The sequence below is a fragment of the Bos indicus genome, chromosome 24 (genome assembly GCF_029378745.1).
Source record: "Bos indicus isolate NIAB-ARS_2022 breed Sahiwal x Tharparkar chromosome 24, NIAB-ARS_B.indTharparkar_mat_pri_1.0, whole genome shotgun sequence".
Taxonomy (NCBI): domain Eukaryota; kingdom Metazoa; phylum Chordata; class Mammalia; order Artiodactyla; family Bovidae; genus Bos; species Bos indicus.
In genome coordinates this window covers 30,927,240-30,943,927 of record NC_091783.1, presented here as the reverse complement: position 1 = coordinate 30,943,927, position 16,688 = coordinate 30,927,240, and the positions used below count along the sequence as shown (strand labels likewise).

At 40.5% G+C, this 16,688-nt stretch overlaps 1 protein-coding gene across 3 annotated transcripts in view; it reads left to right on the top strand.

Moving 5' to 3' along the window:
• Positions 1 to 16,688, top strand: part of TAF4B (TATA-box binding protein associated factor 4b) — a 107,377-nt gene that overhangs the window by 15,979 nt on the left and 74,710 nt on the right. For 2 of the 3 annotated variants that reach the window (XM_070778791.1, XM_019986962.2), the window contains exons 3-6: positions 6,600 to 6,707; positions 13,103 to 13,264; positions 13,367 to 13,489; positions 15,398 to 15,487. In XM_070778791.1, coding sequence (XP_070634892.1) covers positions 6,600 to 6,707; positions 13,103 to 13,264; positions 13,367 to 13,489; positions 15,398 to 15,487 — 483 coding nt within the window. The other variant, XM_070778792.1, reaches the window with a different exon arrangement.

The window sequence follows — 16,688 nt, the reverse complement described above, 5'->3', positions numbered from 1 at the left end:
ATACCCTAAGTTACACATAGAGGATAATAGGGGATTCAAAGTCAGCAGTCTTTGATTCTTATCAAAAACCAGGGTTTCTTTCCTGCAAATTTATCGTATACAAATGGTTTAGGTGATTTACATCATCTTCTGGCCAGAAGGCCTATTAACATTTTATGACTCTTGACAAGGACTTATCAACAAAGACTTATTTTCTCTAAGAGTAATTATTTTAAGGTTTGGCCCCATCTTCCGAAGATAAAATTGCATTCCTATAGGGTGGATGTGTAATGGGTTTACAACAAAGGAAAGAATTTATTACCTTAAGGGTCTAAAGTTACTAACACCAAGGCCACTACTTATTTTTTCTACATACCAACTATTAATCAATACATATTCAAGGATACAATTCAGGGGATGTGAAAACTTGGCAACAAGCATTGACTCATCAATGAAATCCTTTACTAGTTTATTCTGACAGTTTCTAACTCTCTGAGAGGCTCTAAGCTATTTGAATATCTTAAGCTTCCCATGCCTCTTGAGGCTGGGAGACTGTAAACAATCGTATGCATAGCTGTAGGAGTCCGGGTAAACTTGTCAGGCGAGTTAGAGAGCCATCTGAAGGGTTTGGATTTAAACACTCCTAATTGCCCAGGAACTTTATTAATTGGAGCTGTTAGTTAACTCTTTGACAGAGAGAGCGAGATGGTGGTAGGGGACAGCCCCCAGTAAAGTCAGAGGTGAGAGCACAAAGCAATAAAGTAGGCAGACTCTGGTTTTTTGGGGGAAAATGCTCGAGAATATCCGGGCGGACTCCTGAGGCTCCATCCCACCTTTGCGTATGCCGAGCCTCCTTCCTCATGACCTTTGTCACGAGCGGAATGCCTCACCGGCTCCCGGCACCTTAGCACTGCTTTTACAGTATCCCACAGGTTTTGGGTTGTTGTGTTTTCATTTTCATTCGTTCCTATGCATATTTTGATTTCTTTTTTGATTTCTTCTGTAATTTGTTGGTTATTCAGCAGCGTGTTGTTCAGCCTCCATATGTTGGAATTTTTAATAGTTTTTGTCTCCTGTCATTGACATCTAATCTTACTGCATTGTGGTCAGAAAAGATGCTTGGAATGATTTCAATTTTTTGAATTTATCAAGGCTAGATTTATGACCCAGGATGTGATCTATCCTGGAGAAGGTTCCATGTGCACTTGAGAAAAAGGTGAAATTCATTGTTTTGGGGTGAAATGTCCTATAGATATCAATTAGGTCTAACTGGTCTATTGTATCATTTAAAGTTTGTGTTTCCTTTTTAATTTTCTGTTTAGTTGATCTATCCATAGGTGTGAGTGGGGTATTAAAGTCTTCCACTATTATTGTGTTATTGTTAATTTCCCCTTTCATACTTGTTAGCATTTGTCTTACATATTGCAGTGCTCCTATGTTGGGTGCAGATATATTTATAATTGTTATGTCTTCTTCTTGGATTGATCCTTTGATCATTATGTAGTGTCCTTCTTTTGTCTCTTTTCACAGCCTTTGTTTTAAAGTCTATTTTATCTGATATGAGTATTGCTACCCCTGCTTTCTTTTGGTCTCTATTTGCGTGGAATATCTTTTTCCAGCCCTTCACTTTCAGTCTGTATGTGTCCCCTGTTTTGAGGCAGGTCTCTTGTAGACAACATATATAGGGGTCTTGTTTTTTTTATCCATTCAGCCAGTCTTTGTCTTTTGGTTGGGGCATTTAAGCCATTTACATTTAAGGTAATTATTGATAAGTATGATCCTGTTGCCATTTACTTTATTGTTTTGGGTTCAAGTTTATACACCCTTTCTGTGTTTCCTGTCTAGAGAAGGTCCTTTAGCCTTTGTTGGAGAGCTGGTTTGGTGGTGGTGAATTCTCTCAGCTTTTTCTTGCCTGTAAAGCTTTTGATTTCTCTTTCATATTTGAATGAGATCCTTGCTGGGTACAGTAATCTGGGCTGTAGGTTATTTTCTTTCATCACTTTAAGTATGTCTTGCCATCCCCTCCTGGCCTGAAGAGTTTATATTGAAAGATCAGCTGTTATCTTATGGGAATCCCCTTGTGTTTTATTTGTTGTTTTTCCCTTGCTGCATTTAATATTTGTTCTTTGTGTTTGATCTTTGTTAATTTGATTAATATGTGTCTTGGGGTGTTTCACCTTGGGTTTATCCTATTTGGGACTCTCTGGGTTTCTTGGACTTGGGTGATTATTTCCTTCCCTATTTTAGGGAAGTTTTCAGCTATTATCTCCTCAAGTATTTTCTCATGGTCTTTCTTTTTGTCTTCATCTTCTGGGACTCCTATGATTCGAATGTTGGGGCATTTAGCATTGTCCCAGAGGTCTCTGAGGTTGTCCTCATTTCTTTTAATTCTTTTTTTTTTTTTCTCTCTGTTTCATTTATTTCTACCATTCTATCTTCTATGTCACTAATCCTATCTTCTGCCTCCGTTATTCTACTGTTGGTTCCCTCCAGAGTGTTTTTGATCTCATTTATTGCATTATTCATTATATATTGACTCTTTTTTATTTCTTCTAGGTCCTTGTTAAACCTTTCTTGCATCTTCTCGATCTTTGTCTCCTGCCTATTTATCTGTAACTCCATTTTGTTTTCAAGATTTTGGATCATTTTCACTATCATTATTTGGAATTCTTTATCAGGTAGATTCCCTATCTCTTCCTCTTTTGTTTGGTTTGGTGGGCATTTATCCTGTTCCTTTACCTGCTGGGTATTTCTCTCTTTCTTCATCTTGTTTATACTGCTGCGTTTGGGTGGCCTTTCCATATTCTGGTAGTTTGTGGTTCCTCTTTATTGTGGAGGTTCCTCACTGTGGGTGGGGTTGGACATGTGGCTTGTCAAGGTTTCCTGGTTAGGGAAGCTTGTGTCGGTGTTCTGGTGGGTCGAGCTGGATTTCTTCTCTCTGGAGTGCAATGAAGTATCCAGTAATGAGTTATGAGATGTCAATGGGTTTGGAGTAACTTTGGGCAGCCTGTATATTGGAGCTCAGTGATGTGTTCCTGTGTTGCTGGAGAATTTGCATGGTATGTCTTTCTCTGGAACTTCTTGGCCCTTGGGTGGTGCTTGGTTTCAGTGTAGGTATGGAGGCGTTTGATGAGCTCTTATCGATTAATGTTCCCTGGAGTAAGGAGTTCCGTGGTGTTCTCAGGATTTGGACTTAAGTCTCCTGCCTCTGGTTTTCAGTCATATTCTTACAGTAGCCTGAAGACTTCTCCATATACAAGGTTAATGATGTAAAGTTTCTCCACAGTAAGGGACATCCAGAGAGGTACACAGAGTTACATGGAGAAGAGAATAGGGAGGAGGGAGATAGAAGTGACCAGGAGAAGAACAGGGGGAATTAAAAGGGGAGAGAGCAAGCTAACCAGTAATCACTTCCCTATGTGCGCTCCACAGCCTGGATCCCTCAGAGATGTTCATGGAGTTATACAGAGAAGAGAAGAGGAAGGAAGGAGACAGAGGTGGCCAGGAGGATAAAAGGGGGAATCAAAAGGAGCGAGACATATCCAGCCAGTAATCAGTTCCCTAAGTATTCTCCAGCGTCTGGAACACACAAAGAGATTCACAGAGTTGGGTAGAGAAGAGAAGGGGGAGAGAGGAGATAGAGACGACCTGGTGGAGAAAAAGGAGAGTCCAAAGAGGGAGAGAGCAGTCAAGCCAGTAATCTCGTTCCCAAGTAAAAATGGGAACTGAAGATTGGGTTCTTAAAGGTACAAAATTGATAACAAATACCAAAAAGCAAAGATTAAAAATCTAGAGTAGAGGTTAGATTCTGAAAAATACAATATTAAAGAAAAGAACAAAGTCACAAAAATTATAAAATATATATATATGAAGTTTGCTTTAAAAATAGGGTCCTTTTTTTTTTGCAAAGTAATAGTAGGTTATAAAAATTAAAATTAAAGGTGTAATAGAGGACTTAAAAATTAAAAAATTTTTTTAATTTAAAAAATGATAATAGTAAAAATATATCTAGGACTTTCTCTGGTGTTGTTGTGGACAGTGTAGGGTCAGTTCATATTCAGATAGTTCCTTGATCTGGCTTACACTTCTCAATATCTATATGCCCATTCCTAGGTAGTCCATGCTAACTGCAGGGTTTTAATCTATTGCAACTGTCACTTCCAAAGTGGTTCCCTCTGTTTATTTTAGCTTCTGTTTGCTGGCCTCTTCAGTATCTAATTTCCACCCTGACACAAGGGGGCAGTGGTGTCTCTTTTTTTAGGCTCACTTCTTCAGTCGTGCTGTGGGGAGGGAGGAACACTGCAGACAAATATCCCTGGTGTCTGTGGGGAGTGCTCCCAGTGTCTCGGCCACACTGGGTATGCCCCAACTCAGGGCGTGTGTGCTTTCCCATTCTACACTGCTCAGGCTCTAGGTTGCTCTGCCAGGAACTGTCTGAGGCAGGTCCTGGGTTGAGTGCACTTCCCAGGCCAAAGCTGCTCAGGTTCAGGTTCTCGGGTATGCCACAAAGGCGCAGACTTGATTGGCCCTGCGTTTTGTGCCCTTCCCTGGTCCGAGCGGCTCAGGTGACCAGGTACTTGGTGAGCTGGGACTTACTGCCTCCCCTGTCCCAGGTGCTCAGTTTTCTGGGTGTACAGTGGGCGCACCTTTTCAGGTGTGCCCTGTGTCTCCTCTGGGGAGCTGATCTCTGGCTGCGACCCTCCCGACGGATGTCGACCTTCCAGAATCTCAAGGAGTCTTGGTTAGCAACGAAGCCTCCTTGTAGTTTGGTAGATGATGCCTCTCTGGGGCTGCGATTGCCCCCTTCCGGCTCTGGCTTCTCTCGCCTGCCTGTCTCCGGCGGGGGATGGGCCTGTCCACAGCCAGCTAGCTCTGCTCAGTCCTGTGAGCGGGCCTGGCAGTGTTTTAGATTAGGGCTTTTCACGGTTTAGCTATCCCACAGTCTGGTTTTCTCTCTCAAGTTAGTTCCCTCAGATTGCCCTCGGGCCATTGAGGCCTGTTCCTTACTCTAAGCAATGCAGAGGGCGCCTCCCTGCCCAGCCCCCGCTTGCTAGTGGCGGATGCAGGCTTCTGCACCGCTTCTCCGCTGGGGGTTGCCTTAGGCACATAATCTGTGTGTTTTAATTATTTATTTATTTTTCCTCCCGGTTATGTTGCCCTCTGAGGTTCCAAGGCTCACCACAGATTCGCCAGTGAGAGTGTTTCCTGGTGTTTGGAAACTTCTCTCTTTTTTAAGACTGCCTTCCTGGGATGGGTCTCCGTCCCTCCCTTTTGTCTCTCTTTTTATCTTTTATGTTTTTTTCCCTACCTCCTTTCGAAGACAATGGGCTGCCTTTCTGGGTGCCTGATGTCTTCTGCCAGCATTCAGAAGTTGTTTTGTGAAATTTACTCAGCGTTCAAATGTTCTTTCCATGAATTTGTGGGGGAGAAGGTGGTCTCCCCATCCTATTCCTCCGCCATCTTAGGACCACCCCCTAACTTGGCATTGTTAAAAGGTGATTTATTTTACATACATGATTATCTTTCTAGATATCTAAAGCTTATCCTGTGTGTGTCAGAGTTAAAAAAATATATTTTTATGGGCATCTTTCTTTGGTTAAACAGAAAATACAGAATGTAGTATAGTAATGTCTTCATGAATCAGGCTCATCCTGATAAAAAGGTTCATTGTATTCTGTGGTAATATCATCTTTGCCAGTCTTTCCCAACCCGCTGTGTTCTGTGCTCCCCTAATTTGATTCTAGGTGCTTAACCAGTCATTTTCTCTATTTCTGTATCAGTGATAGCTACTCCTTCCTTTTCTTGTTTGCTATGGGTTGAGAAGATAGGTTAGCAGACTTTTGTTTATAATCACATATTAAATAAGAATCTAAAGGGAAGGGGCATGGATAGTGGTAGAAGATTTAAGAGATACAAACTACCATGTATAAAGTAAGTAAGCTACATGGATATATTGTACAACACAGGGAAAACAGACAATATTTAAAAATAGTTATTAATGGAGTATAACATTTAAAAGTTAGGAATCAATATATTGTAAGCCTAAGACTTATATAATATTGTACCTCAACTATACTTCAATAACAATGAATGATAATTATGTGATAAGATGTAGATGTTAGTGAATGTTACAGAATCATTGCATTATATAAATTCCCATTCATGTTAGGGAATCATATTGCATTATATAAATGTATCAAATCAACACATCACACACTTTAAACTTATGCAATGTTATATTTCTATTATATCACAATAAAAAAATTTAATTAGTGATATTTTTTTAAAAGACTGAAAGGATATCAGCAATGGAAATGACAGAAAAAAAAGAATATGTTTTCTGTGAGAATCAAAGAGTAAAATTCAAAGATTTTAATGCTGAAATACTGTGATATTTAGGAATCTTAAGTCAACTCTTTACCTGCTGAGCCATCAGGAAGCCCTAGTAACAATTTACTAGTTAGGTTAATAGTAGAAAATATGCATAAAGTTCATAAGATTATAAAGCAAGTTATAACAAAGAAGTTTGTTGTGGTAAAGTGTTTGGATGTTTGCTATAATACTGATTGATTTTAAATTGCTAATATTGATGACTCTCTATCATCTCCCCCTTCCCTAAGAATTCTAGTTCACAGTTAATCAAGAAAGTGGCAGTGGCACCTGTTAAACAATTGGCACAAGTAGGAACTACTGTGGTAACCTCTGTTCCGAAGCCTTCCCCAGTGCAAGTAAGTTGTGACTTGTGGTCATGTGCACCCTGGTTATATTTTCATATTTTGTTATTATTTGTTGTTAGCTATTTCCTGAAGAGAACAATCCACTGATATATAAGGACACTTACTAAACTGGAAACTGTTGGAAGTATGGGAAACACAAGATGAACATGGTATATATTCTTGGAATATCATGTTTATTTGAATGTATTAAATTAATACAAGGTGTGTCTAATGTTTATGTGTCCCAGGGTCTATAAGCAGGTGCTGGGACAGAATTTTGGTGTCTGGGATGTTTATAAAGGATTGATAGCTGTGGAAGGGAAGGAGAATAGGAGTTTGAACTAAATGCAGGCTCAATAATGCCTTGGCCACCCTGATGGGGAACTCTGGAGCAAGTGTGGCCTGTCAAGAGTTGTCTCACCGAGTGCCACCTTGGTTGGGTGAACCACAACTCCCCGTCTGTGATCATTCACTGGATGTGGACTCTCCAGGGAGAGTTGTGTTCATGGCAAGGTAATGCTCTGTAGCTGTGAGAGATTCTGAAGGAACTGACAACTATCATCTTCCTAAATAGCATCCCCCTGGAGAAGGCAATGGCACCCCACTCCAGGACTCTTGCCTGGAAAATCCCATGGATGGAGGAGCCTGGTGGGCTGCAGTCCATGGGGTCGCTAAGAGTCAGACACGACTGAGCAACTTCACTTTCACTTTTCACTTTCCTGCATTGGAGAAGGAAATGGCAACCCACTCCAGTGTTCTTGCCTGGAGAATCCCAGGGACGGGGGAGCCTGGTGGGCTGCCGTCTATGGGGTCACACAGAGTCGGACATGACTGAAGCGACTTAGCAGCAGCAGCAGCAACAGCTAGGATGACACACATCTTTCTTTGTGATGGTATATCGCAGTCTCCTCCTTTGAAGCACTGGGACCTATGTCCTCATACATGTTGGAAACCAACTCTCCTTGGATTCTAATAGGTTTCTTCCTTGGGGAAGCAGAGAAGAGGAAGTTAATAAGGTGTACGAAAGTCCCCACCGCTGCAGCTGACATTATTATGTCCGTCCACCATCCATTCTGGATTCCTCCCATTCTTAACTACAAATTCTGTTGGGTCTTAACTGGTAGTGTGATCAGACTTTTATCCCTGAGGGATCTGAGGTCCAAATTGCAGTCTTTTTTTTTAATAGAAGTTTATTTATTTCTTTATGGTTGTATTGGGTCTTCATTGCTGTGTGTGGGCTTTTCTCTAGTTGCAGAGAATGGAGGCTAACTCTCTAGTTGTGGTGCACAGGCTTCTCATTGTGGTGGCTTCTCTTGTTGTGGAACACAGGCTCTAGGGTGTGTAGACTTCAATAACTGTGGCACGTGGGCTCAGTAGGTGGGATCCCTGGGCTCTAGAGCACAAGCTCAACAGTTGTGGTGCACGGGCTTAGTTCCACAGCATGTGGGATCTTCTTGGATCTGGGATCAAACCCATGTCTCCTGCAATGGCAGGTGGATTCTTTACCACTCCGCACCAGGGAAGCCCTACCACAGTCTTTTTAGGCAAGAGTTGTGGCACTTGTCCATTTATCGCCATAATTGGACAAGGAAATAACCAAGAGCCAGTAAGTGAATCACCCGTTCACTGCATAAACTCCTTGACCTTCACTGTATAAAAGGAACCCTCCCTATGCCAGATGTCAGGTTTGTTACCCCTGTCATGGTAATGATTCTCTTTCCTGCTGGTTGGTAGATAATGCGACCTTGAAGTCCCCATGAGGCAGCCATAGTATCTACTTCCTTGGGACTCCTGTTACGTTCTTTGGTGAAAGCGTGCGCACTGTGGGCAGGAACGGAAAGCACAGAGGCCCCCAGTGGGTTTTTGGGAGTAATAGTAAGTAGATCCATTCATCCTTCTACTCTGATTTTTTGGTTTTTCTTGTTTTTGTCCATATAAAATTTTTTGATTCAGTGAGTACACCTAAGTCTTAGAAGATGGAGGATGGAATTCTGTCTTCAAAGAGTATTGTCTTTGAGTTCTCACTGCACCTGGTTTCTGCAGGCTGTTCTAAACTAAGCAGGCAGCTTCTGGGTCCTGCCAGATATGACACAATCAGTGGATCCCATGGTCATGGGACCACTGTTGTCCTTCCTTTGCTGTATAGAAGGGACATCTTTCTGGAACATGTTATATGAAATCCCATGCTTAAACTTGGTGTTTAAGGTTTCAAAATTGTTTAACGATATTACTTCCTCTAACAGAGATGATGAGCAGTGAATCTGATTTTAAACATAGTTTTTCTTTTCCCTAATAATGGCTACCATTTATTGAGCACTTAATATGTTGACCACTTTAAGTGTTTTACATCCCTCACCTCACTTCATTTCGTCCTGTGACTACTCTATGAGGAAGTATTATCTCCATTTTATGTGTGTGAAAATAGGTTTAGAGAAGTTAGGAAATTTGCATGATTTCTGCTAATATGTAGCAGAGGGCCATTTGAGTCAAGGTCTCTGTCTGACTCTGGAAACTGTTCTTTATTACCTCTGTGCTGATTGTCCCAAACTCTAGGTTCCCCCTAAACTTGGGTTATTCTAAGGAGATCATTGAGCCAAAGAGCATGAATTTAGGCCTACTGATGTCTGCTCTGTATTGTAAGAAGTAATTATGTTTCTTAAAAGGGGATTTTGTTTTGATGATCAGTCAGATGTGGACACCAAATACCACCACAGGGAGGTATGTGAAAGTGAAAGAGATTTATAATACTGCAGGTCTTAGAAGAGGGGGCATGGCACACCATTCAGGGGGGCATTTGGGAGGAGACCTGGGGCAGGCTTATCCAAACAGGTGGTATCCCGAGAGAGAATGAGGACCTGGGGGGCAAGTGGCTTTGTTGAGAGTTCGTATGGATTGAATTTCACTGGTGTGTTTGAATGGCACTAGGTCACAGTCAGGAGGGCAGAAAGAGAACTTGTAGGAGGGACCAGCCTTATCACACGGGGTCACCTGGGCAAGGTGTTCATAGCCTGTTTGTGGGATGTTGAGGCACCAGGAAAATACGAAGTTGAAGAATTTATAAGATTATTTTATGAAAGATTTTCTCTTTTGCAGTACTTTGAGTATATCATTTCTTTTACCTTTTGAAAAATATTCATCTGTTTTTGGACATGCTGGGTGGGTCTTCGTTGCTGCATGGGCTTTTCGCTAGTTGCGGCAAGCAGGGGCTACTCTTCACTGCGGTGCGCGGGCTTCCCTTGTTGCGGAGCACCGGCCCTAGGAGCACAGGCTTTAGCAGTTTGGCACATGGGCTCAGCAGTTGTGGCATGTGGCCTTAGTTGCTCTACAGCAGGTGGATTCTTCCTGGATCAGGAGTCAAACCTGTGTCCCTTGCATTAGTAGGTGGATTCTTATCCACTGCGCCACCAGGGAAATCCTATCAGTTTTTTAAATTGTATCTATTTCTTAAAGATTTAGTACATGTAGTTGTTCCAAAATGATGTATATATGTGTTGTTTCATTCTTTTCTACCATTGCTCTTTCCATGTAGTGCGTGCATAACTTTTCTTAATTTAGACTGATGCATATTTTAAACTGGGTCACTCCTTAGTGGTAGGCTAAAGCAATAGAAATATCAGTGAATTAGTGAATAATATCTGTGTCCACTCCGAGAGGTCAGTCAGTTCAGTCATTCAGTCATGTCCGACTCTTTGCAACCCCATGGACCGCAGCATGCCAGGCCTCCCTGTCCATCACCAACTCCCGGAGTTTACCCAAACTCATGTCCATTGAGTCGGTGATGCCATCTCATCCGCTGTCGTCCCCTTCTCCTCCTGCCCTCAATCTTTCCCAGCATCAGGGTCTTTTCAAATGAGTCAGCTTTCTGCATCAGGTGGCCAAAGTATTGGAGTTTCAGCTTCAACATCAGTCCTTCCAATGAACACCCAGGACTTATCTCCTTTAGGATGGACTGGTTGGATCTCCTTGCAGTCAAAGGGACTCTCAAGAGTCTTCTCCAACACCATAATTCAAAAGCATCAATTCTTCGGTGCTCAGCTTTCTTTATAGTCCAACTCTCACATCCATACATGACTACTGGAAAAACCATAGCCTTGACTAGGTGGACCTTTGATAACAAACTAATGTTTCTGCTTTTTAATATGCTGTCTAGATTGGTCATAACTTTCCTTCCAAGGAGTAAGTGTCTTTTAATTTCATGGCTGCAATCACCATCTGCAGTGATTTTGGAGCCCCCAAAAATAGTCAGCCACTGTTTCCCGTTTCCCCATCTATTTGCCATGAAGTGATGAGACCGGATGCCATGTTCTTAGTTTTCTGAATGTTGAGCTTTAAACCAACTTTTGTCACTCTCTTTCACTTTCATCAAGAGGCTCTTTAGTTCCTCTTCACTTTCTGCCATAATGGTGGTGTCATCTGCATATCTGAGGCTATTGATATTTCTCCCGGCAATCTTCATTCCAGCTTGTGCTTCTTCCAGCCCAGTGATTCTCATAATATACTCTGCATATAAGTTAAATAAGCAGGGTGACAATATAAAGCTTTGACATACTCCTTTCCCAATTTGGAACCAGTCTGTTGTTCCATGTCCAGTTCTAACTGTTGCTTCCTGACCTGCAAACAGGTTTCCCAAGAGGCAGGTCATGTGGTCTGGTATTCCTATCTCTTTCAGAATTTTCCACAAGTTTATTATGATCCCAATTTTAGGTATTTTTTTAAGAAATGAGGGTCTAGAACCTGGATGACTCTCTGTAGTCTGTTAAATTTGCATACAGTTCATTTCACTGACTAGTGTAACTGATTTTTCACAATTTATTTCACATATACCCAAGCTTTTTTCTCTCCTGTCCCCTAAACATGCCTATCAGTGACAGTGTGGTCTTGAAAAGCATGGCAATAGCATTGCCTGGTCTGTTGCTGCTGCTGCTAAGTCGCTTCAGTCGTGTCCGACTCTCTTCGACCCCGTTGACAGCAGCCCACCAGGCTTCCCCGTCCCTGGGATTCTCCAGGCAAGAATACTGGAGTGGGTTGCCATTTCCTTCTCCAATGCGTGAACGTGAAGTGGCCCAGTCGTGTCCGACTCTTAGCGACCCCATGGACTGCAGCCTACCAGGCTGCTCCGTCCATGGGATTTTCCAGGCAAGAGTACTGGAGTGGGGCGCCATTGCCTTCTCCCGCCTGGTCTAGCATATGCAAAGTTAATGATTAACACAGTTCACCCATTATAGCAGTGTGATTACACGTAGTGTCAGGCTGGGATCGTGTGACTCCATGCCTCTTAAGAGGTGCAAGTATCAGGTGAGGTACAGGTAGTAGCTTTATTAGAAAGAGTTACAAAAGACAGATTTTGTGCTGGGACAGGATAAAATATTGACAAGGAAAGTAGAAACGCTATAAATGCTTCTACTCACAAAAAATAGGACTCTTCCTGAGATTTGCCTTATTTTGCTTCATAAGGAAAAGGGACAGTAGTCCCCCCGAGGAACTTCTCTCATCAGTCCTAAAGCTGAAGTTCAACATCACTTTCTTAAATATAGTAGTACAGAGAATTAATGGCAGAGTACAAAACATTCACTGAAGAAGGAGTATGTATTTACTGTCTGTAAACCTAAAAAAGTTTATTAGAAAATCTCCAAAAGGATTCAGAGGAAACTGCATAGTACTTTATCTCAATATGGTTGTCTCAAATAATACCCAATTTGTGATTCCTTGTATTTAACTTTTTATCCTGCAGGTGGTGCTGTAATTACTCCTCTTCCTTTAATAGAGGCTAGAAGAAACACCTGAGATTCTTTTCCATGTGAAAATAACACAATCACATAATATTTGTTATTACAAATTTCAAAAATATTACTTCTCTATTAAGTCTACATAAAAGCAGCTTATCTGAATATAAGATGATCAGTAGATCTCACAGCTTTGTACTTACTAAAAAGCAGAATATTGTAGAATAGGAAAGTCTGTATTTTCATATAAAAACTTACTATTTCAGATCCTTTTTGGAGACATATTAATATGTGTAAGGACTGTGCGCTTGGCACTGTTTTTTAAAAACAATCCCAAGATAGTAGGTACCGTTGCCATCCTTGTTTTCTTACGGACAGGAATCAAGAAGGTTAGCAAGATTAAGTAACTTACCTGAAGTGGATGCTTGGGTGTCAGTGAAAAATAGGTAGTAATGAAACCCAGAAATGAAACCTACAAATAGGTGAGAATGAAACCCAGAGGTACTAGAGTCCAGACCTGGTAAATGATTTTACATTGCCTTAGACTAGTAGAGCATAATACAAAAGCAAGGAAGTCAAGATCCATCTGTAGTCTGAAGTGTGAACATGATACATAGCATAGTAACATGATACATGGCATAGCATAGTGATGCGTATCTCAGTGTCTACTGCTTTCAATTTCAGTCTGTGGCTGTGCCAACTAACGTGGTCACAGTTACTCCTGTAAAGCCCGTGAATACTGTAACAACCTTGAAGCCTTCAAGTTTGGGAACAGCATCTGCCCCCTCAAATGAGCTCAATCTCAAAACAGAGAACTCAGCCTCTGCTCAGGCTAACCTTTCTCCGGTAAGGTCTCACTTGCACCATACATAAATCAAGCGTTCTACACGTTTTCTTGAATCCTGTTTTCTAGCCAACATTTGTGACTGTTTGTATTTCTGTATTTAGACGATGCTAGAAAATGTGAAGAAATGTAAGAACTTCCTCGCAATGTTAATAAAACTAGCGTGTAGTGGATCCCAGTCCCCGGAGATGGGGCAGAATGTGAAGAAGTTGGTAGAGCAACTTTTGGTAAGTTCGGACAGTAAAAGCTCTGTAAGAATCTACACAACTGGTTTTAAGTGGGGAATAAATAAATATTTTTAAATGAAGTTTATCTTAAATGGATATTTGGATAAACTTTACTTTTGCTTCTTGAAAGCTCTGTAATGATATAAACCTTAGAGTCGTAAATCTTGTCTATCCGGTCATTGCCCTGTATCGATGGGGTTTGGTTTTAGGAGCCACTGTAGATACCAAAATCCCCGGATGCTCAAGTCCCATAGTTGACCCTCCCTGTCTGTGGGCTCCGTATCTGCGGATTCGACCAATCACGGGTTGTAAATCTTGTAGTACCCCATCCTTAACTGGTTGAATCTGGATGCGATTCTGCGCACACGGAACACGGGGATCCAGAGGGCAGTGTGTGTATTACTTAGTCTTGCTTCTCTTAGCCTAAAGACAGCTTTGGAGAGAAGGTTGACTTTTTTGTTTTTTTGGTCAGATAAACTTATGTGGGGAATATTTGGCCTCATGGAAAGAGGTAGTTGAGAAAGTACTTTGAGAGCGTTTCTCCAGATCATTATAGGTATTCTTTATAGTCCACTGGTTTATTTTGTACCTTGAATGGATCTTTCAACCATGTATGATTTTTGAAACAGCTCACATTTGGTCATCTGGAAAATAACTGGTTCAGTGGGTTGTATAGATCTTCCAAATGTTGACAAATCTGTTTTTTTAAATATCAAAAAATCATACTTGTAATCTAATAATCACATCAGAAGATTTTTTCAGTACAGAGAAGCTATCAAACTCAGGATTATGGTTACACATTTTCCAAAATTCTAATTTTGGCTTGAGAGCTCTGATTTTTATCATTAGCAGCCAAAACTGACAGTTGTTTCCTTACAATGACAGGTTTGGTTCATTTGTTTTTTTCCTTTTGAGATAATGTCTCTCAAAATACCCCAGTGTGAATAACCACAGCTGGTTTGATATTCTTTCCGGTAAACGAAAAAAAAAAAAAAAAAAACCAACAAAACACAGCTAATTCAGCTAGCAGCTCATTGGAAAAGTGCTTTTCCTTGAGTATCTTACTTTGGCCTGCTCTGTGTGTGGTTCCCATTAGGTTACACACAGTATTTTAAAAAGATGGCTACTAAAGTGTTGGGATTTGGTAAAATTAAATTTTACTGTTTGGTCGAAGACATTTTCAAGTGGAACTGGTTCTGTTTTTTTTTTTTTTTACCACACCTGCTTTGCAATGTAGAATATGACAGATATTTAAAACTGCCAGCAGTTTTATTCAGTGTTGCTTTTGTACCATTGGTGCAAATCTCAGCACAGTGAAAAAGGCCCAAAAATGATTAGTTATTAATGTGAGAATAATTTAGACCTCATAGACCCCTGCAATGTTTAGAATCCAAAGTGGCATGGAAGAGTTCCTAAGCCCTTTGAAACAATGGCATGTATATTATTGTGGCCTTGTAATAGCATTCTAGAAATATAGTCTAGTCACAGTTAAAGTAATTTAAAAATTGGAAAGGTAAACCAAAACAAAATCCCAAGCCCCACACCAGGTGACTGTTCAGTTTTCTGCCCTAAGTAATGTAGGACTCCTGTGTTTTTACTTCTTAGTTTGTTCTTAACAAACTGTGGTCTTAATACTGTCGCCTTGCCATTTAGCCAGCTCTCATCTCACTTTCACTTTGCTTACTGAGATCTTAAAAAATAATAATAATTGCTTCATTGTATTCTATATGAAAAAAGCATCTGTTTATTCACTTTGTAGGGGACAAAAAAAACCCACCTGTATTTAATGATAGACTTTGACTTTATCGCTTTTAGAAGCTTGCTATATCTCCAGTCATGAATTACACACTTTTCCTCTTGTAAAATATTTGTAAACCTAAAAGTATTTTTCTTTTTCCTATTCTTCAGGATGCAAAAATTGAAGCAGAAGAGTTTACTAGACAACTGTATGTTGAACTCAAGTCTTCACCTCAGCCTCACCTAGTTCCTTTCCTTAAGGTAAAGTTATGTGTTACTTTGAAGAAATTGTTTGGATTTGATTACTTTAAAGTAATTTAAAATCTGAATATTTCAATATGACAGCAACTTAATATGAAGATAGTAACAGTAGGAGAAACCTTTAGGGCTGTTGTAATCTGTAAAGCACATTTATAATCCATATTCTTTGGATTGGAACATGCTGAGAAAACAAAAGTAACATCTTCATGAATATAACTTAATGATTATATTATTTAATGCTTGTATCCTGAAAGATTCTTAACTTAAAAAAAGTAGGGTCTCTTCTTTGTCCTATTATTTCTTAGTGTCAGAAATAGTCAACCTCGTGGTGCCAAATTTAGTGGGAAAACTGTTATATTTTGGGTTAGGGAAAGCTATTATCTTTAAAAATTAATTTATAATGTTAGACATTCTCTTAAGATTTATTGAATTAAATAGATTTTGATGGAGAACAATATCTTTGATATCTTTGTTATCTTTGATAACAAGAGCTTTGGTTGGCAGGTTGAAAAATTATGTTCCTTTTGTATATTTAGTGTCTGGAAAAGAGTTGACTTGAAAGTTATAAAGTTATTAAAGACCTGAGATTATAGTAAACCAAGAGTCCTCCCATACATTTTGAAATAACAGAATGAAGAGTTGCCTTTAGAAAAATTTGGCATGGTTGTCTAGGGGAGAGGAGTGAGACCTCGTGGAGATGAAAGAAGAGTGGGAAAGGGGTTGGGGCACCACTGTTTCCGAAGGCTATTAAGATAGTGGAAATTGTCACCAGGAGGCTGACCATGTTAATTAGGAGGGTGCCAGATAGGTGATCTGAACTGAGAGTGTTTTAGCCAGAGCAGTCTTGGTCTGGGAAGGGAAGATTAAAGAGTTAGCACAGTGCTGAACGTCAGATGATGCTGAACATCAGATAACATTTCCAGGTAGCCCTCATGATTGGGAAGTCGGCAGCAGTTCTTCCTTAGGTGCTTTCAGTGCAAAAGGTCTGTGAGCTCTAGGTACTCTGTGACACTGACACTGTGTAACATGAGTCTATGTTTCATACTCTGGAGACACTGTAGGGGAGAAGATGGGGGATAAGTAAGTACCTACTATGTGTTCTGTGCTTTGCTAGCTACTTCTGTTTTTTTTTTTAATTTGCATTGTTTGGATTTAATTTTCCATTTTGGAGGTGAGAAAATTGTTCAAGTTAACTTTTGAT